General features: G+C 41.5%; 2 protein-coding genes across 8 annotated transcripts in view; one reads left to right on the forward strand and one right to left on the reverse strand.

Annotated features, from left to right (window-relative positions):
• VTI1A (vesicle transport through interaction with t-SNAREs 1A) overlaps nt 1-6,102 on the reverse strand; it is a 274,408-nt gene extending 268,306 nt beyond the window's left edge. For 6 of the 7 annotated variants that reach the window (XM_056352815.1, XM_056352811.1, XM_056352814.1 and 3 more), the window contains exon 1: nt 5,654-6,102. In XM_056352815.1, coding sequence (XP_056208790.1) covers nt 5,654-5,747 — 94 coding nt within the window. In that variant the 5' untranslated portion in view covers nt 5,748-6,102. The remainder of the gene's footprint in view (nt 1-5,653) is intronic. The other variant, XM_056352813.1, reaches the window with a different exon arrangement.
• Nucleotides 6,103-6,284: 182 nt separating this feature from the next.
• Nucleotides 6,285-17,333, forward strand: ZDHHC6 (zinc finger DHHC-type palmitoyltransferase 6). Its single transcript, XM_056352807.1, has 10 exons — nt 6,285-6,699; nt 7,967-8,058; nt 10,214-10,373; nt 11,448-11,609; nt 12,186-12,239; nt 13,737-13,904; nt 14,191-14,232; nt 14,686-14,831; nt 14,921-14,964; nt 16,753-17,333. Exons 1-10 carry the CDS (start codon nt 6,451-6,453, stop codon nt 16,854-16,856), a joined length of 1,221 nt encoding a protein of 406 aa, XP_056208782.1. The 5' UTR covers nt 6,285-6,450; the 3' UTR covers nt 16,857-17,333.
• Nucleotides 17,334-20,006: the final 2,673 nt, after the last annotated feature.

The following is a 20,006-nucleotide window of genomic DNA, read 5'->3' on the forward strand; positions in this document are numbered from 1 at the left end:
AATTCACACTGCCACATCTGGTGGATTATCCTACAGCAGCAGGTATAGGAAACACCAATTTTTGTGCAGCACTTTTAGTTCTCTGCTAGCAATGTCTTTCTTTAATTCCCCACCAGGTTCTCATGATGGCACCCAAGCCAGAAAACATAATGGTTAGTACTTTATTTTCCTAACATAAGTAAACCCAAAAGAAAAGAGAATCTGCCACTTGTTTGCCCACACGTTTCAATTCTCCTGCCCAGCATTCTAAAACACCTCTGTTCCTTCCTTCATTTGGAAGTGGACAAGATTATGATGGACAAAAGGAAAAACAATGTAAGATATAAAACACACAATACCATTTTATTGAGGCTGAAATAAAATTTAAAAACTACAGCAGCAGCAAAGATATGTACAACAGCAATTTCAGTATTTCCCTGAGTTTTACTGGATTACAGTTTCCACACACATGAAGTAACCTGAAATTTAGGGATATAAAGTTGGGGGTTTGGGGAAAGTATTTCATGCTGTACAGAATCTATGTGTATTTGTGATTACAAGAACTGCCTAGCACTCCACTGACCAGTAAGATCTTACCTACCCACAAGGATTTTAAGCTACAGACCATTGGTAGGGAAAACTTACTAGTACACAAGGAGGTCTGGCTGAAACTGCTCCCATAAAACTGGGGAGGTATTCAAATGATCTTCAACAGTTTAGTTAATTAAACTTTAATTGAACTCCAAAGTTGCACTTTTAACATCATCCAGATTTATCAATACACAATCACCCAGCTGATGGCCAGAGCAACTGCTGCATGCGAGGCCTACTAACGGGCCTTTGTTGTTCCTTCAAATACAGACATGTGGATTTCCAAGAAAGCAGCTGAAGTTGTTGCAACTGCCACTCTCTAGGGCATACAATACCATATAGTCCCCAAAGCAAGAAGGGGTGGCAGGATCCATCAGAGCCACTTTGGTAAGAAAAAGCAAGCTTACCAAAGTATAAGTATCACCTGCTCTGTTTCACTTTCCTCTCTTCCTCTAGCCACATCCATGTAAAATCCCGGCAGGAGCATGCTGCCTGGAGCCACTTGCCTGCAGGACTGCCAATATATCTAGGCCTGCTGTTGGTATCAGCAACAGAGGCATGAAATGCTACAACGCTGTCCATCAGAAAGCACTCATGGGAATCGTTTTCAAACTATTTACTTCCAGTTTTACTGCCAGGATTAAGCTAAGGAAATAACTTATTTCACAGTCAGCATCCCCATAGAAAGGAGGTAAAATATCCACAGGATGATTTGCTCAGAGACTGTAGATGAAGTCAGAGGGAGTTACTCAGAGTTAGAGAAGCTTGCCACTAATGTAGTAGATCAGGACAAACAAGTCATGATTCAATTAAAGATCCTCATATTACTAACTGTATTACTCTCCTGTGTCTTAGTAGTTTTCAATCTGCCTACTTGATCATTTCCTTAAATATACTTCCATCATATGAAACAGTGAAAACAAATTATGACTTTTTTCTTAATTCAGAATTGATAATATCCTTTTAAGAAAATACAAAACAATGCTACATCAAACATATTTAAATTTACAATACAATTTTGGCCTCCACATTGCCAGACAGAATATCCTAAAGAAAATATTACATGTAGCTTGTATAATTTTACTGGTCAAATTGACAAAATATAGATAAAGGCTGGAAAGAAAAGTGGTTTTTTGTTCCAGGTCAGGACTGCAAATGAAGAAATCTGTTCTGTATCTGTACAGAAGGTTGTATCACTTTCTTAAAAGAAACAAGCTTTTACTATATTTTTCCCCAGTTCTTCCAGCTTTGCTCTTGCATTAGTCACCCTTTTGTCCCCCAACACACAGCAGTTACAGAGAAAGGCAGAAATCTGCCTACAAGTGTAGAAAGGTAACACAGCATTCATTTGACTTCACAGCCAATGAAGACATTGAAAACATCTGGACCAAGACTGAGTAGTCTCATCGATTGTGGAATTGCTTATTTTTGTTAGTACATGCTAAGGAAGATTGAGTAACAAATGGCTTCAGTTCATAGACCACTTGCAGATTTCGCTACACTGGCTGAGGTGGTTTAAATGTCCGTCACTGCCAGAAGTTACTGTCCCAACAGCAGAGACAAATGGAACAAACCATGCATTTCTCTCTGTGGGTTATAAAACCGGGTTCAAGATGCACAACATAATGAGCCAGACCTGAAACAGAGATAGTAAACTCCAGTGCAGGGGTACAACAGATAATGAAAGGTGTAACTTTCTTCAGCTGAATCTATTAGAGACTGAAATACAGTGCTTTGATTGCCCAGTAAAAAATGCAGGTATCAAGTATCAGAAGAATAGAAGCACTCAAGTCTAAAATCATTACAATCCAGAGGCTACTGTGCTGGGAAAAGACTAAGTATCACTATTTGTGCTGATAAAACTCTCTTTCAGATCAAGCAATCAAAATTTATAAGTTTTTGGTCAAATGACAACAGATGTTTCTCTGAAACACCAAGCAATATTAATAAAACACATCAGCCAATGATCTTCATTCTTCAAAGACCTACAGCAGCATCACAGAAAATCTGTTTACAAGACATTTCTCTATTGATAACACTTCCTTTAATTCTCCAGATGATGTTTGCCTGAACAGCAACAAAGAAAAGACATTTCTTCCCAAGACATGCTATTGTCCCTGCTGCTTATTGTTTCTGTCGTATCAGAGTGCCTTTGTTACACTTCTTGCTGAACTATTTAAGCATCTGTGACAAAAGGATTTTTTGTTGAGCCATCATCGTCCTAGAACACAGGACAGCATCCAGTCCTGACAACACCAAATGCAGGAATGTTGCAAAACATTAACCAGTATTTCTCCAATTCAACTGAACGTGAAGCTTACAGCAGGTCCATCTTGGGTAGCAGAAGGAAATAAACCAGTCACTAGACTTCAGGAGATCTCTCTGTATTATGCAGAAGTAGCACAAGTCCTTACACCTTTCATCCTGCTTCTTCCAGCAGGGAGGAAGAAGGCCATCAGCAATCTCTCTCAAATCACTGCTGCTGAAAACTGCCACCTCACGTGCATTTCTCCTCATGTCCCCCTCCCACCTCATAATCCTCTTTTTGAGGCTTTCACAGCCATCTCCACAAGAACTAACTGGAACTTCTGGTGATGAAGAAGCAAAGATCTTGCAAATATTCCTATTAAGAAACAAGGGAAAAATGTGTATTTAAATTATTTCTGATTAAAATGTTCAGCATAGTCAGAGATTTTTCTTTCCAGGTGGTTAAACACCTCTATTAGCTAAGACTGCAATTTGTCATACATTAATTTTTTGCTGATGAAAGACAAAATAGCCCTGAAAACGGAAGCAGTGCACTCACTCATAAATGTACAGTGCAAGAAGTAGCTATAATACAAGCCAGTCCAAACCATGTATGACCAGCCTCAAATCCTAACATGGAAAAGCCACCTCTTGAAAAAAACAAAACCAAACAAAGTAAGCATTGCCTTATCTCGAGGCCATTTAGAGCAGTACCACCCACAGGGAACATGCATTCTTTCTCCTCTGAGAGGATGGGAAATTCTAAAAAAACCCTTCTAATAGCCACGTAAAAGATTCATGATTTCAAAGCCTGCTGCTTCTAGGCTATGTCACTGTTTAAGACAATACTCTTCCAATATCATGTCTTTAAGCTCCAAAGTCTCCCTAAATGAGTAAGGGAGACTGATCAAAGGAGAGGATTATGGAAATCCACTACTACTAAGCAGAGTATTCTTTCTGGTATTGAACAGACACTGATGACTTCCAAAATCTATACAATTAGGAAATTAAATCTCTATTCTTTTTTCATAAATCAGTGTAGCACTACAGATTTTCAGAAGAGGAGCCAGCAGTGCATTTATGATGTTGCCCTGTCCTTACAAGAGATTCTTAAATTTACCCTGTTTAAAAGTGAACAGCCCTTTGTGAGGCAGTAGGAAATACTGCCTTTATTAGGTACTTTACATTAGTCAAGAATTCACTTCACCCTCTCAGGAAATTGTTCCAGTGGCCATTTACAGGTTAAATATAATTTCTGAGCAGACTAAATTACACTAGTTCAAAAGTTCAATCACAGGAACTCTTTGGATCTCTCTCTTCTTCATTTTGTAAATCTCCATTATAAAACAGAAAAAGCTTTCTATCTCCTAAGTACCTGCAGATTGCAACTGAATTACCCCACCATGTCCTTTTTGTTAAGTTCAACCACAAAACAGTGTTGTTAAGCCCATGGAAAGGCATACTTTCCTGTCCTTTAATCATGCCTGTGACTAGTCACTCAATCCCAATTTAACAGAAGACTTTCTAACTTGCTAAGGTTAGAATCGGACATAGCCTCCCAGAATCAGACAGATTTTTACTCAAAATCCCCCTATTTATTCATTTCAGACATATTTTGGACCTCTGAATTAACGTTGCCCTGAGATCATATGTTTTAGTTGACCACCTACCTTGAATCCTGTTTAGAGTCATAACTTCATCAGTTCATGATGCATTTCCCACTCTAAGAGTAGGATGTTATTCTCTGGTCCTGGATGCACGGTATTTTTTCCTTTAGTCATATGGGAAAGTATACCATTAGTATGTGTTTATTCCCTCCTTATATGATATCCGCTCCTACACTGTAAGTATCCTAAAGCTTTGGGAAATGTGCATAAGAAACAGAGGCAGAAATATTTAATGATGTGGAAAGAGAAGAGGAATTAAGCTGAGCTACCAGAGAGACAGACGAGAAATTGACTAGTTTCAGCTTCCACAGGTCTGGTACCAGGAGCCCAATATTAGGGCAGTGATTCGTACGCGCTAGAAGATTCAGCTGGACTGGTTAGAAAGATTATGATTTTCAGCTTTCTACCCTAACACTCTTCTAGACATTATTGTCTCTACTGCAGGGACACATCATGAATCAGACCATGAATGCTGCAGGCTACTGACAAAACACATTAAAGTAAACGAACACTGATTCCTTTGAATCTGCCTCTACAAGTGAGTCACCACGGTCAATTATCCAAATCAAATATTTTAACAGTAGGCAGCAAAAATACAGATTTGGATTAAATCGCACACAAATTCTGTCCGTGCCAGATGAAAAAGACCCGATTTCCACGCCCGGCGTCGTGGCACGATCGCAATGCACAGCGCCCGGTGGCAGAGCTGGCACAGGGAGCGGCCGCCTTGCTCGGCTCGGCCGGGCTCTGGGGGGCCCTGCGGCGGGTCGCACGGGAAGGGCCGACGCCCCCCCAGCTGCCCAGCAAATATTCTGCTGGGGTATTCATAACGCATCTCTCCAGACAACTCGCTGCTCGGGCGGACGTGCAGCCCGGGGCAGGGAGATGACTCCCGACTCTGCTGTGTAACGAGCAGGACAGACACCGGGGTGACGGGACACGGAGACAGGCCGCGCTGAAAGCACAGGGACACCCCCACCGCCCCTAGCTGCCCGGGAGCCGGGGAGGCTCTGGCAGACGAGCAGGGCGGGCCTGCGGCGCGGAGCGAGGGCCCCGAAGGCGGAGAGCAGCGCCAGTGGGAGCCCGGCACGCCGGGCACCGGCGGCGGCCTCCCCGCGGCACCGGGCCAGCAGCCCCCCCCGCCCCCGCCGCAGGCGCCCGCCGCTCACCTCCTACCAGCTTCGGCACCTTCCCGATCCGGCCCGTGATCTCGGCCGTCAGCACGGCGAAGTCCTGCTCGTAGCTCTCGAAATCGGAGGACATGGCGGCGGCGGTGCGGGGGGGGGGGGGGGGGGGGGGGGGCCGCAGCCCCACTGCGCTCCGCGAAGGCGCCGCGCTCAGCCGGGCGCGCTCAGTCGCTCCGCACGGAGGCGCTTCCGCGTTCTGCTACCCGCAAAGGCGTCCCCCCACCTCCGCACGCCTCGCCACAGGTTCCGGCGAAACCCTCCGCCCCCGCTCCAGCGCTTCAACCAGCACGGCCCAGCTCCCCCCTGCCGCCTCGCCACCCCTTGGTGGTCTTCGCCTGGGGGCTAGAGCCGCAGCCCTAGGCCCGGTAGGGGCGGCAGGCCAACTGACGCCCTGCAGCCCGGGACCCCCGCCGCGGCGTGGGCGCCCCGCCTTTTTCACACCGCTCCTGCGGCGGAGCGGAGGCGGCGGGACGAGGCTGCGCCCTACCCCCCCCCGGCGGGACGCTGTTTCCTAGCGGGATCCTATTGCCAACGGACCGCCGGGGGGCGGTGGCCGAGCCAGAGGCACCAGCGGGCGGAGGCGAGCGCGGGCTCCGCTGCCCCCGCCTCCCCGGGCCGGCGGGGCGGGGCCGAGGCCCGGCGGGCCCCGCCGCCTCCCCTCCCCTTCCCCGCGGCGCTCCCTCTCCCTGCGGCCGGTGGGACGGCGCGGGGCTGAGCGCGGCGGGCGCCATGCGCGGCGGCGGAGCGGCGGCGGCGGCGGGACGGCGGCGGTAGCGATCATGGGCGGGCCGGGGGGGCTGCGCCGGGCGCGGCGGCTGTGCCACTGGGGGCCGCTGGTAGCCCTGGCCGTGGTGGCCGTGTGCTCCGCCACCGCCATGGCGGACGCCGCGCTGTGGTATTGGCCTCTGGACACCGCCGGGGGAAGCGTCAACTTCATCATGCTCCTCAACTGGACCGTCATGATCCTCTACAACTACTTCAGCGCCATGTTTGTCGGCCCGGGGTACGTCCCTTTGGGGTGGACGCCGGTAAGCGCTGGCTTTCGATCGCCTCACGGCCGGGCTGAGGCGCGGGGGGGGCGCCCCGCGGCGGGGCTGGGCGCAGGGCCGGGGAGGCAGCACCGGTCGCGTACCGTGGTGCCGCCGTTTCCCCCGTCTCCCCGGAGGATGCAGCCGGCCCCGCAGGCCGGGCCTCTCTCTCCTTATCTCGTTTCGACATCTCCGCTTTCTGCTTCTCCCGCTCTGCCGCCGCCTCCAGCGCGCCCCGGCACGGCCCCATGCGGCCGGTTGCGGCGGGCTGGGGCCGGGCGGCAGCGCCGCGTTACCGGCTGCAGCCCCTGTGCCAGCCCCGAGTACGGGGAACGAGAACTTCAAGGTTATCCACATGCTCCTGCAGGTGCTGTTGCACGGAAGGCTCTCCTGCTAGTATGAGGGGTTAGAAGAAGTTCACTTAGCAAATTTAATCTTTTTTTATGTGAGTTGGAAAGTTACATGTTTGTCGTGTGTTCGACGCAGTTTTATAAGTCAAGGTAGAAATTCGCATTTCCTTTCCTTCAGTAATTCCTTGGAAGAGTAGTGGCCAGGGACCAGAATGGTACAGGTTCGGTGTCTCAACAGCTGGCCAGAGTTTGTGTTCCAGTGGCATGATACAAAGATTAGTAATAATCACATTTCTACTTGTGGAATATTTATCAGGACAGAGTCTAGTGAGAAGGCAATCCTGATGTAGTCCTGGCAGGACGACTGGGTATTCCACTTGGTGAAGAGAAGATTTTGGCCGCTATTACTACTTGCTGTCTACAGTCTCTTATCTCCCACCTTGCCATCATCGTTGGTGTGTGTGCGTGTGTAAGACAGGGAGAGTGACAAACAAGAGCTAGTTGAACATTAATGCTTGTACTGTGTCTTAGTAGTAAGCCTAGACTGGCTCACAGCATAAAACGGAGAGACAAGGTACATAAGCTTTTTAAAAAAATTACAAAGGCATCATGCTGTTTTTCACTCTTGGAACTTCACTATGAAACCCTACTTGCACAGTCACTCTTCCTAATGGAAGAACCATTTATGTTTTTTTAGCAGCAGCACTTTCAACTGTGGGAGATGGGTGTGCTGACAGCCAAGAGATTATTTTTTTTTCTTTTTTTTCATCTCCTCACCACCTACCATTAAATAGGGTTGGGTTATGAAACACACCCTGTCAGAAGAAAGCAAAGATGCTTAGGTTAGGAAAGTGCCGAGATACATATTGCCAGTAGAATTATGTGCGCGTCTAACACACCTGTTCTTCTGTTTAAAGGAAAAATCTCAGGATTGCATCTATCTCCAATACTGTAAAGTGTGTCAGTCTTACAAGGCACCACGTTCACACCACTGTCGAAAGTGTAACAGGTACTGTCTTTAAAATTGTTTTAACTCCATATAAAAGCAGCTTCAAATCTAGTGATGAGCTATTAATGTAATTTGTTCTTCCAAGTCTTGTATTGTGCATTTTTGAAAGACTTCCATGTGAACACTATACCTGTTTCAAATATTTCTACTTTCTAGTGATAGCTTTTCTATACAGTTTTACTGTGTTTTAGCTTAATAAATAAATCTGTTCTTAACATTTTCTTTTTAGCCTGTAATCAGTTCCTTTTAGAAATTTCTTGACATTATTAACAAAACGTTGAAGTACTGTCAGGGAAGTGAGCCTTGTATAAATACCTTAAAATATTTCAGTCCTTTGTAAGTTCTGAGTCCAGGCATTCACCTGCTCAGGGAGTAGAAACACCTATTCTGTTTTCTTTCCAAATGGGAATTAAATGTTGATTTGAGGGGAAATTTTGGACTGTTCTTTAGTCTTCACTAAAGCTTGGTGGGACTTCTTTGAGGAGAGTTTGCATGTTAAGTGAAGCCTTTTGGGTCAACTTTAAAAGTTTGTGCCTTGTTATGTGTTAAGTCTACCAATAGACTTGTTCTGAGGTAAAGGATGCTTTTATTTTAAATAGCTGCACTGGAATTTAGTGCAGCTTGAAAAAAGCAAGCCCCTTCAGCTGTCTGCAGTCCAAGCTGTAGTTGCATTTTTCTTGGGTTTACTGGGCAGGACTATTGGAGAACATGGTAAAAGGTTACTGCAATGTATGCATTCATTTGTTATTTTTATAAACACAAGATATGCAGTCAGTGTGCTTTTAGGAAGGAGAGACTGAAACTGTAGAGCAGTGCTGTAATTTGGCTGCATCATCCCAAGTTTTAAAATTAGGCTCTTTTCCTAGAGTGAGAATCTTTACACTGAGGACTTGGTAGAAAACAGCAGCAGATCCTGACGGGTGCGTTTCCAGAAGCAGGTTCTTTAAATAATTTATCTTTTGTGAAATAAACCAGAAGAAACTGCAGCACATTCTCCAAATCATTTTGCTGATGTGCTTTAAGGATTTTCTGCCCCCTCATCTCTGGCCAAAGTAACTCATCCCATACGTAGCCTCTTGCAATGAAGTTAATAACTTAAACCATCGCTGAAAGTCTTCCGTGCTGTGACAAGTTTCAGTGCATGAGTCACTTCTTGTGGCCCACCTGAATGGGGTGAGGTTTCTAGTTAAGATCTGGGAACTTCTTCAGAAACACTTGTGCTTATGTGTTCAAGAGCTTGTACAGTGGTAGTTGAGCATGTGGTAATGCAGAACAATTAATTCTTTACAAGGGAGAAACTGAACTTCCTATGGGGAATGAACTAGTTTAAAAGATAATGAGGTCAGTAGTTCCAAAACAATTATTCAGACGAGCTGGATATTTGTTCAGTTTAGTCCTTTGTTTATCACTCAGGTTTGGTACAGGTGAATTGCAACATTATAATTGGTGACCTTTACACCTGTTAAGTTAAATCAGTGCAATTTCGGATGTGGACAAATCTTTTGTCAGGTGGGTTTTATGCACCTGTAAGCTATGACAAAATAACCAGCTTTATTTTGAATACAAGAGTATCTCTTGGTGTTCACACTTGTTAAATAGATTTTGAAAAGAACTTAACAGTGGTCTGAGGTCAGTATGTAGCAATTGATGAAACTTTCAGAGGGTCTGCTGCTGAAAAGAAAGAGGCATTAACACGCTTCTGTCCATGTATCTTCATATGTTCTTTCTACAAGTAGTTTGCAGGGGATTTGACATTTCATTTTCCTGGTGTGCTTATTTTAAAAAATTGGCAGTAATGTTAGCGCTGAATTACTGTGCTGGTTATTCTTACACATCCTGTTCTAGGCCTCTATCTCCTGGCTCTGGAATATGGTGTTTATTAGCAACTAGCAAGTTTGAATAAAGAAAAAGAAGGGTAATTAAGGAGGGTAGGATCTGGGAGTGCTTTTTGTTTTGCTTTCTATCACTCTACAACATGAAATACCGTTCTGAATAGCACCAGAAAAAGAAACTACTGGGCTGATCTGCCAGAAATCGGTGGGTTTAAATAAATGAACGGAGGGTAAATAGTGGAAAGTTAGCTGTCCTTTTCTTTGAGTTTTTTTTAAAAACATCATACACGTACTTTGTATTAATCAGGATTTATTATTCACAGATGTGTCATGAAGATGGATCACCATTGTCCTTGGATAAACAACTGTTGTGGATACCAGAATCATGCATCTTTCACTCTGTTTCTTCTCTTAGCTCCACTGGGATGTATTCACGCTTCTTTCATATTTGTTATGACTATGTACACTCAGCTTTACAACAGAGTAAGAAAACATAATTAAATGCTTAAAATATTATCTAAGTCAGATGGATAATTTATCTCTGAAAGTATGAGACAATTCGGTTTCCTGAGAAGAAGCATATGGAATTCCTTGTTATTCTTTCAACATATATTCTGAGTTCTGCTCTCTGCCTGTGAGAATTATGTTCATTAATTGGAGGAGGATCCAGAGAAAGTTGTTTACATTTTCTTTCATTCCCCTGCCCCCCCCCCCCCCCCCCCCCCCCCCTTATTTGTCATAATTATTGGGAGTTTCCTAGAGCTTTGCATTGACCAAAGACAGTTTCTGAGTAGTGCTTTATATAGAGAGAGACAGGCTGTGTTTTGGCTGGCACAGAAACTAGCTGCTATTTATTTCCAACACACAAGTTAGATGCTACTTATTTTCTTTTGCTTGCCACTTTTTTAGAATTGGATCCAGTTCTGCAAGGGAAAAAAAAAGTATTATTTTTTGAGCTAAAAATAAATTAAGTTGCATTTTTTTTTTTTAAACGCAAACGTTTAACTGCAGCAACAAAAAGCAAAACTTGTTCTGGAATACATCCCTTATTTCAGATCCATGGTTAAGATGTGAGCTTTGATTTCAGCCTTTGGGATTGCACTGAAGAGCTTAAAAACATCAACGGAGCGTAACGGATGAGGGCTGCGTGTTGCATTTGCAGAGCAATAATGTTGAGCACTGCTATCTGCTAAAGCTTTCAGAGGAAAACCTGTAGTGTTTCCACTGAAAATGGGTGCTGTGCTATGCAGACATTTTCTGTCTGAAACTGGTGAATGCATTTTTGTTAATGTACCGGAGTCCAGATTTTTTTTGCCGTTTTGGGGCCTAACTTGTGGAGCTTGCAAGATGGCAATTTTGGTTTAGCTTTCCAGCTAGAGGAGGCCTACATCGAGTAAAGAATGTGTTTCTGAAGAGGAAAAGTCTTTTGAATACAAGTTGGGGTTTTTCTGATTACTGTCAGAAGTTGGACATTTGCCTTCAAAGCCAGTTTTCTTATTGGTAACTTGTTTCAGCAGTCGGAATGTTCTGGAGCTGAATGATATTTTCCCTTTGCAGATATCTTTTGGGTGGAGTTCTGTAAAGATTGACATGAGTGCAGCCAAAAGAGACCCTCGACCCATTATTCCCTTTGGACTCTCCGCATTTGCTGCATCTTTATTTGCCTTAGGACTGGCATTAGGAACTACTATTGCTGTTGGCATGCTGTTTATTATCCAGGTAAGTTTGTGGCTTCTCTTACAAAGAAGTTAAAAGCTGTGAATTTTGCCTGCTTGTGGAGCAGAAACAGAATTCAGGATTGATATAGGAGCAGTTGTTTAGAGCTTATGTTGCTGTGTAACTTTTACAGGGGTTTATGTTGCTTTCTCCCAGTCCCTCTGTTGTTACCACTGGTTTTTTATGTTATTTTGCATGGGAGAAGTTGGAGGTGAACATCTAATGAACTGAGAAAACAGGGCTCTCTGGAAAAGACAAAATACTTGGTATTTCAGGAGTACATGCTCCTGTCCCTGAAAATAGATATAAACATGCCCAATATATTGCTTTAAATGTTTGAGATATTTGGAAGGGAACGAAAATACACATTTTAAGCATAAGCTGAAATAACTCTGTGGTACAGCCTTAAGTGTGTAATTCTAGAAGATAGCATTTGAATGTTTTTAATATGTTTCAGTTAAACCTATAAAAGTTGCTTTGTTCATTAAAGCACATTTTTGTTAAATGAAGTTTTCTTTGTCTAGCTGATGTATATCTGCAGAAAATCAATGCTAATTTCACCTAACACTTCTGTTTTAGATGAAAGTAATTTTGACAAATAAAACTTCAATCGAGTCCTGGATTGAAGAAAAGGTAAGCTTTAATTACAATATTCTTGTACTTTGATAAATGTGGAGAACATTTTTAATAATAATCTCCTGTTTTCACTTCTCTGAATTAAAACCAAAGGTGTCATTTCAATTCATCACTGACTTAACACATACAACAACTTTTCCCTTACTGTTTCTGAAATTCACTGAAATAGATAAGAAATCATTTAATTGCATAGATTTTTCTTTTTTTGTTTGAGGTAATTGGTGTGAACACAGAAAAGTAATTGCTTTTAAGAGACTTTGCTTACCTACTTGGAATATGTGTTTTCATCCGAAACTTGAGTTGTCTTTGCTTCTCGTTATGCCTGCCTGTACCTCTGTCCGCCTCTTCTAGCCATTCTAGTTGGCATGTTTTTGCTCATGATTTTATTCCTTTCCTACTTGTGATTAAACCTGGGAGGACTTTTCTTGATTTAGAAGAAATACTAGAAAATAATGATACTTAATCTTCTCTCCTTTACATTTCTTTTTGATTTTCATATCTTTGTAGAGGTTTTTGCAAGATTTTTCAGAATATGGCCAAGCAGCAGAAGCCAAGTTTAGAGGAAGCAAAACTTACTCAATGTTTAGAAGCTAGTTCAGTGCTACCAGATTATTGTGTATAAGTCCACAAACATTTCATTATTATCTTCTTGTCTTTCCTTTATCCTATATCAAAATTATCATGAGGAACTTGACTGTGTATAAGTACCTAAGTATTGTAATGCCTTCTTCTTTGCATGGAATCTAGCTTACCTGGATCCTAATCCTGTTAGACCTTTAAATAATAGGACAATGGAACATAAATGAAAGAAAATCCTGTTACAACTATACAGTAGAATTTGAAACAATCTTTAAAATTTTAACTGTAAAACATGGGCTGCTAATATGACCCTTCATACGCAGACTGTAACACCAAAGTGTTTAATAAAAACATTCTTGCAACAAAGAGAACAAACTACTTCCATGACTGCTCCACTAGAGGTCATTGTAACTGAAAGAATGACAAGTTCATGATTGCAGAATGTGGGCGATTCAGAGCATGCCTGTATATGCAATTCTTGGAGGTGGAATAGATACTACTAAGGTTGAATTATACTCATGATTATTAATCAAAGAATCCTGAGCAGTGGAAGTCTTTGTATGTAACTGAGAAATAGTCAGGCATCAGTCCTTAAAAGAATGCCGTAACATAAAATGAGTGTGGAGCAGATTAGTCACTATAGCCAACTGACTGTTCTTAAAGGTAAATGGGGTCGGGGACAGACAGACAGGACGGAACCCAAACCAGACACACTTCTAAATGTCATGATTGTCGTAAGTAGTTTTAAAAGCCTGGGTTAGTATAGCAGGAATTTACTGCTCTTGCCTCCAAATGTTTCCCTTCGGGTTTCATGGACCCATACAGGGCTTATGACCTGGCTTTCTTAATGTTTGCTGCTCAGTTGCATTTGGTAGGGTATGATTTTATGTACTGCATTTCTGAATTGTTTTTCAGGCCAAAGACAGAATCCAGTACTACCGAACAGGTGAGACCTTTATTTTTCCCTATGACATGGGAAGCAAATGGAAGAACTTCAAGCAAGTGTTTACATGGTCTGGGATTCCTGAGGGAGATGGCTTGGATTGGCCAGTAAGAGATGGCTGTCATCAGTATAGTTTGACGGTAATTGATCTACAATGATATCTCAAATTAATCCTCCCCACTATCCAATTGCCTCCTTTCCTTTATAAATAGACTGACTAGTAATACATATACTTAAGAAACAGGAGTTCGTTTAAATGTTCTCCCATTTTTGGTAGATTAAAAAGTTGTGCCTTTGTGAGTGCTTTTAAATGGTATTGATATTTCCTATGTTTGCTGCATGGTTTCAATACCTGACTTCATTTTGTGTTGAATACACAAGTCCTCTTAAACTAAACACTGCCTTTCTATTTATAATCATTTGTAGATAGAGCAACTGAAACAGAAAGCAGACAAGCGAGTAAGAAGCGTAAGTATTTGTGAAGTTTGGTCTGAAATGACTTTGAAATATCAATATAAGTTAATGTAAGTAATTGCTGAGATTATTTCTTGATTTTAAACTTGGGAATTAAATAATTTTTAAATTTAATTTTAAATTCAAATTTTAAAATTTTAGATTTATTTAAACATAAATTTGTGTTTCCACACGGTGTGCTGCAACCTCTGCTTAGTTAAGCTTAATGTTTAACTTTCTCTGCATTTGCTCCTTAGTTTCCAGATAGTAAGAAATGTGATAATAAAGATGCCTGTGCTTCATTGTTAAACAGTTGATTTAGAATTGAGTCCCTTTTGACAGCTATTTTCATTATGCTGAAATCTAACAGTATGCTTTAATTCTTGATATTTTTTTTGGTATGAAACTTGTCATCAAGGCTGTAACTCCTTATGACAATATATTGCCATGTTCTGTTCAAACTTGCAGGTGCGATATCGAGCAGTAGAAGATTACAGTGGTGTCTGCTGCCCTGTGACCAAAGGTGTTCAAACATTCTTCACAACACCATGCACTGAAGAACCTAGAATTGCACTGAGTAAAGGGGATCTGATTTTAGCCACAAGAGGCTTAAAGTTAGTGGCTCCACACCTTTACGTTTAGTTAAGAGAACTATTGAGATGAGTTATGGCGTCTAATTACCTATTTATGCTTTCTTCCACAGCCACTGGATGTATGGTGAGAAGATTCTCAACTCAGCTGTTGATGGTATGAAGCAGTTACTTTCACTTCTTCTGCTGAAAATTAAAATCAGTTTTATAGTTTTTAGAGATGTGGACAGTACTACATGTTCAGTTCTCAAAATGTGTTATGACTGACCATAACTGGCATTAACTTTTCTCTCCTCTAAAACCACCTCCGTGGTTTTTACTCTTATATCAGGTAGACTTGCCAATTTTGATAAACTTTATTTAAATGATTCTGTCAAACTGAAAGAACACTTATTTAGTACTATTCTGAAGGTTGAGTGGGAAGGAGAACACTTCATAGTCTAAGAAAAAGTTAAGACTTTTGGACTTTAAAGAGGTTAATGATGATTTCTCTTTTTGAAATTTAAGTAGTGGTCTGTCTTAAATACATTGAGATTTCCTACTGGACACCCCATGTATGTATAAGACCTGAGATTACTCTTTGTATATCTTAAAAACGTGGAGACGTTATGTCTTTGGTTTGGGATCAGTTCCAAGGACTTTGACATGCATTTATGAGACTAACAACTACAGCTATCAAAGATCTTAATGATTCTTACAGTCCGCAGAGAGACAACATCACAGCCATCTGCAGTGAGATGTTTGGTTTTTACTTTAGCCCTCCTGCTTAGGACTGAGGTAGAATTTTACCTGCTAGAGGGTGCATTGGATTCCGCTGTCTCTTCCAAACAATAGTTAATTCATTGCATGTACATTCTGTATTGGCAAAAGAGAGGCAGCCAACAGTCACTACACTGAAAGTGCCCATGCTTTTTTTTGTGGGAGGTCCAAGACCTTCACAGGCTAGAAATGCTTTGGCTGCTCACCCCAATGCACACTTTCAAATATCAGACCTAAATGAGTCATTGAAATGAGCGTGTATTCTGTAGTTTGTATTGCACTGCTTATTATGAAGATTAGCAGGAGATATCTGTACTACATCTTTTTTTTTTTTTCTTTTTACATCAGGTGGAATGTGGTCTGGGTGGGGAACTTGGTGTGTACAGAGAGGCTGGATTAGAATTCCAAATAACATTGGCATTTTTGAGAACTGGGCTTCAAAAATAGGATGAGATATGTTAGGAATGTATAGAATACGACTATTAATAAATAGGAAGAACAACCTGCACTATAACAAGATAAAATTAATGATTAAGTAGCAGTTCTTCTGAGGAAAAAAGTCAATCGTAATCTTAAGATGAGTCAACACTTCCAAGAAATAAAAAAGCATATAGTTCCTGAGATGCATGAAGTAATCCTTCCATCCTACTCAACATTGGCAGAGATTCAGCTGAAATACTGCCACAAGTAAAAGCAGTTACTCCATCTCAAGAAAGAGGAAGATCAACTGTAAAGGGTTGAGAGGAAAACAATGAGAATATTCAGAGTACTAGAAAATTAAACTTACAAGGGAAAGCTGAAAGAATTGGGATGGCTTACCTGGAGAGGAGGAGGAGACAGGAGAAAGCCAGGGTATGTACAAATAGTAATCAGCTGCATGAAAGTGTGTTGTAGAGAAAATGGTTGGCTGCTGCTTCTGTCCCTGGTGTGTAGAGAGAGAAGTTGTGAAACTGAATTATAGACAGAAAGATTCAGATAGGATATTAGGAAAGATTTTCTCAAGGAAGGTGGAGCACTGGAGAGAATCCATGCATCCCCAGGCAGTGATGTTAGGAATGACTTACGTGTCCTGCCTTGGAGAAGAAGAAAACCTAGGTAACCTCTTGATGTCTCTTCCAGTCCTCTTGTTTTTCCTCTATAATGATCATGTTCTGTTCCAAGTTAATGCAATTTTTCATGTCTTAAGGTGGAATAAGAGAACGAGGCTGGTTCCCTAAGAAATGTGTGGAAGAATGCCAATATGACTCTGAAATGGATCAACCAGTGGATGGAGAGAAGAAAAACAGATAGCGTTCTTATTTTTTAAATAAGAAATGGAATTTTTACTTCAGACCACAATCCTTTACTTGAAATTTTCTGTGTATTTACTTTAGACTTATGCAATGAATATGTTAGGACAAGGTTTTCTTTTCCTTGCAGTTGAAAGCCTGTGCCATGGTTTGCATACTTTTTTAACAATAAATAATCGAAGAAGCCATTCTGTGGATTGCCTTCAAGATCCATCTCTTTCATCCCAGGTCAGGGTTTTTTTTTTTTTTATTATTTTTGCTGTTAAAATTGCATTCTGAGGGTTCATATTTTAGGTTTTTTCCTCAACCGCATCTGATTGTGATGCGTGCTGCTTATCTTTTGTATTTTAACTTTCTCTGAAGCTGCCCCTGGGAACTATAAAATAAACATCTGATTCAAATTCCAGATAAAATTTGTTACCTGTGACTTTTAATGATGTGAATTGTCCACTTCAAATAAATGATACATTCATATTCACTTGTGGATTTAATTGTTCTTAGACCTACAAGGACTTGTTTATAGACATGGGAATGTGAACTGACTAGGAAGTAGATTTCACTGGTTTAAGTTGTTTTTTAAGGTTGGAAAGACTTCAGCTCTTTTTAGAAGACGGTTGTGTGCTTTCAATGGCAAAAAAATAACAGCCAGCTGTTATCTGCTTCCTCTGAAATCTGAATGTGTGCCCAAGAGACTAGAGTTCTTGATCCATCTTAGGGCGAGAGGAAACAGTGTGCCAAGAATGAAAAGTTTTCTAAACCTAGTTGCTACTGAGTGATTAACACCTTTCCATCTGGTATGGATTATTAGAAGCCAGACCTTAAAATGGAGTAACCTGTAAATATATCCTAAATGCAGCAGGCGGTTTTGTTCTCTCATAGTCTAGTTGCATATCACATGTTGAGAGTTTCTGCAAATTGCTGTTTTAATCTGATTTACCTGCACCTGCATGAATTGTTTCAATATTAATTGTATGTAGAAATAACTACATACAGACAAGCCAGCATTACTCCTGTGTGCTCCTACTCAGACTCCTTATCTCCAGCCCAAAGCCAGTTTTTTGTTACCTCCAGCCTGTTGTGTGTTAGTGCTGATGGTGCGTCATAATCCTAGGCTGTTTCTGAGCTATGGCAAGGGAGAGTCACTGTTCTGTTTCAGTAGTTGCAAGCAGGTGCTTTGCCCCTCTTGCAATCAAAGCACTTATTTTCTAGAAGCAGGCTTTGTTAGGAGATATAGGAGTATTATCGTACTCCTAGTTTCCTTGCTAGCAAGAGCTGAAAGGCCTTGACTCAGCAGGATGTAGCTATTTTGGAATATGAGCAGAAATCAATATGGAAACCTCCAAACTGCATGGAATACTCTTGGTCTCAACTGCAGTAGTTTCTGTTCAGTGTCTGGAGTCTAGAACCAAAGGGTACAAAAATAAGCACGTCTTCCAGCTCAGGAAGCTGGCAGCTAAGGATCTCTCATTCTTGACTTTTGAAATTATTGAATAGCTGCTATCTATATTACCAGACACCAATTAGCAGTGTAATAGGAACAGATCAACAGCACTAGTGACCACAGTTGATTGTTAGCTATTAGGAGGGGAATTTGTGTAAGCTGTGGTCTGATTTATAGGGTACTGGATATGTTTTAGTGGTTGAAGAGCACCTTCAACTCATCTGAGCAGAATCTTGCACACTGAGATCAATCTACACTGAAATACAGTATGCCCAGGAGCACTGCTTCAGAAGTGCACTTACAATCTGAAATGGTCTTTTTTTTTTTTTTTTTTTTTTTTTATGCTTTCATCTCATTTCGTTGTAACTAACTCCATTCCCACCTCTTCCTTTTGTAACACAGGTAACTGATGTTTCTGTTTAGTGTTACACCTCCACTCAGCAGTGCTTCCTTACAAACAGCCAGCCAAAGAAAATGCATACCTCCTAAAGGTGCTTAGGTATTCTGCAGACAAGAAAATACAGGCTGTCTTTGCATTGCTGAAATCAGCTGTATCAGAGCATTAAAGACAAACTATCTCTAAGGAACTCCAGTTCTTAATAGAAGTTTCTTTTCCTTCTTTTCTACCACCCCTTTCTACCTTATTTTTGATTCTTCATTCCCCACTCCCTGCTTTTTGCTTAACAGAGATCTTTGTTAAGGAAAGGAGCAGGTATAGATCTGGCATAACTGTTCTGTGTTCTGCAGTGATTCATCAGGGAATTGAGCTGATTTTCTTTTAGGGGGAAGCAAAAAGTATCTTTTTTTTGCACAGCAATTAGCCGTATTAAACTCTTGCTTTTCCCTGAGGGAAGAAGTGTTCTTTTTATTTAAAATTTTGAGCTTTGCATCCTTTCCATCATCTGACAGCAAATCCAGACTAGCAATGCCACACTAGCCCAGCTCGGGCTCTAGTATGATGAAAACTAAGGGTAACTGCCTACTGTGGTGGAATCTTGCCCTTCTATTTAAAGGAAAACTACAAAACAGGCAAATTAAGAAATAGCTGGTTATTTTCGTTCAGGCATGTTTTGCACCACAACAGAAACAGAACCTGTCATAAAAGCAAACAATAATGGCAATGGTAAATGGACATCTCAGGCAGCCTGTCCAGCCACCAAATCAGTGAAAATTTTGCTTTCTGCTCATCTTCCCTCGCTTTGGTCTCTAATCTGAAGTCTCTCCTTTGCAGAGCAAAGCTGCTGGCTGTGCCAGCTGTCTCAGTTCTTAGTAAGGGGCTAGGTATACAACAGAGTGTGCAAAACACTAGCCTTGGTATTCTCATGCCTGGTAACTTTGAGGTAATTACCAATAGAAAAAGAAATCAGTCATGAAAGAGTTCTCAACAGATTTAACCAAGAGGCTTCTGATTTTAATCCAGTATCTCTTAAGAGCTGAGTGAATGCAAGCTCATGCTAGAGTTCAAGCATCTCCCATATAGTTAGTTTTTCAAATGCAAAGTAGTGAGAAGGAGGAGAGAACTTCCCAGACTAGAAAGCCAGTGATTTGCAGGTTATTTAGTCTTTACAATTGAATTGCCTAGCTACAGCATTAGAGAATGATTCTAGAGCTGTCTTTGAGAGTGTTGATTGAAATCAGAACATCATTAAAGTCAAGTTATGAATTAAGAGTCAGTATTTCCCTCTGAACACTTCCTCTGAATAAGGAACA

The sequence above is a fragment of the Falco biarmicus genome, chromosome 9, assembly GCF_023638135.1.
Source record: "Falco biarmicus isolate bFalBia1 chromosome 9, bFalBia1.pri, whole genome shotgun sequence".
Classification (NCBI taxonomy): domain Eukaryota; kingdom Metazoa; phylum Chordata; class Aves; order Falconiformes; family Falconidae; genus Falco; species Falco biarmicus.

What these genes read in the sequence shown, in the direction of transcription:
- ZDHHC6 (XM_056352807.1), top strand. Translation starts at nt 6,451, where the DNA reads ATGGGCGGGCCGGGGGGGCTGCGCCGGGCGCGGCGGCTGTGCCACTGG. An exon ending in CAGACAAGCGAGTAAGAAGC is followed by an intron (nt 14,233 to 14,685) that starts GTAAGTATTTGT and finishes TCAAACTTGCAG; the next exon opens with GTGCGATATCGAGCAGTAGA. An exon ending in TTAGCCACAAGAGGCTTAAA is followed by an intron (nt 14,832 to 14,920) that starts GTTAGTGGCTCC and finishes TTTCTTCCACAG; the next exon opens with CCACTGGATGTATGGTGAGA.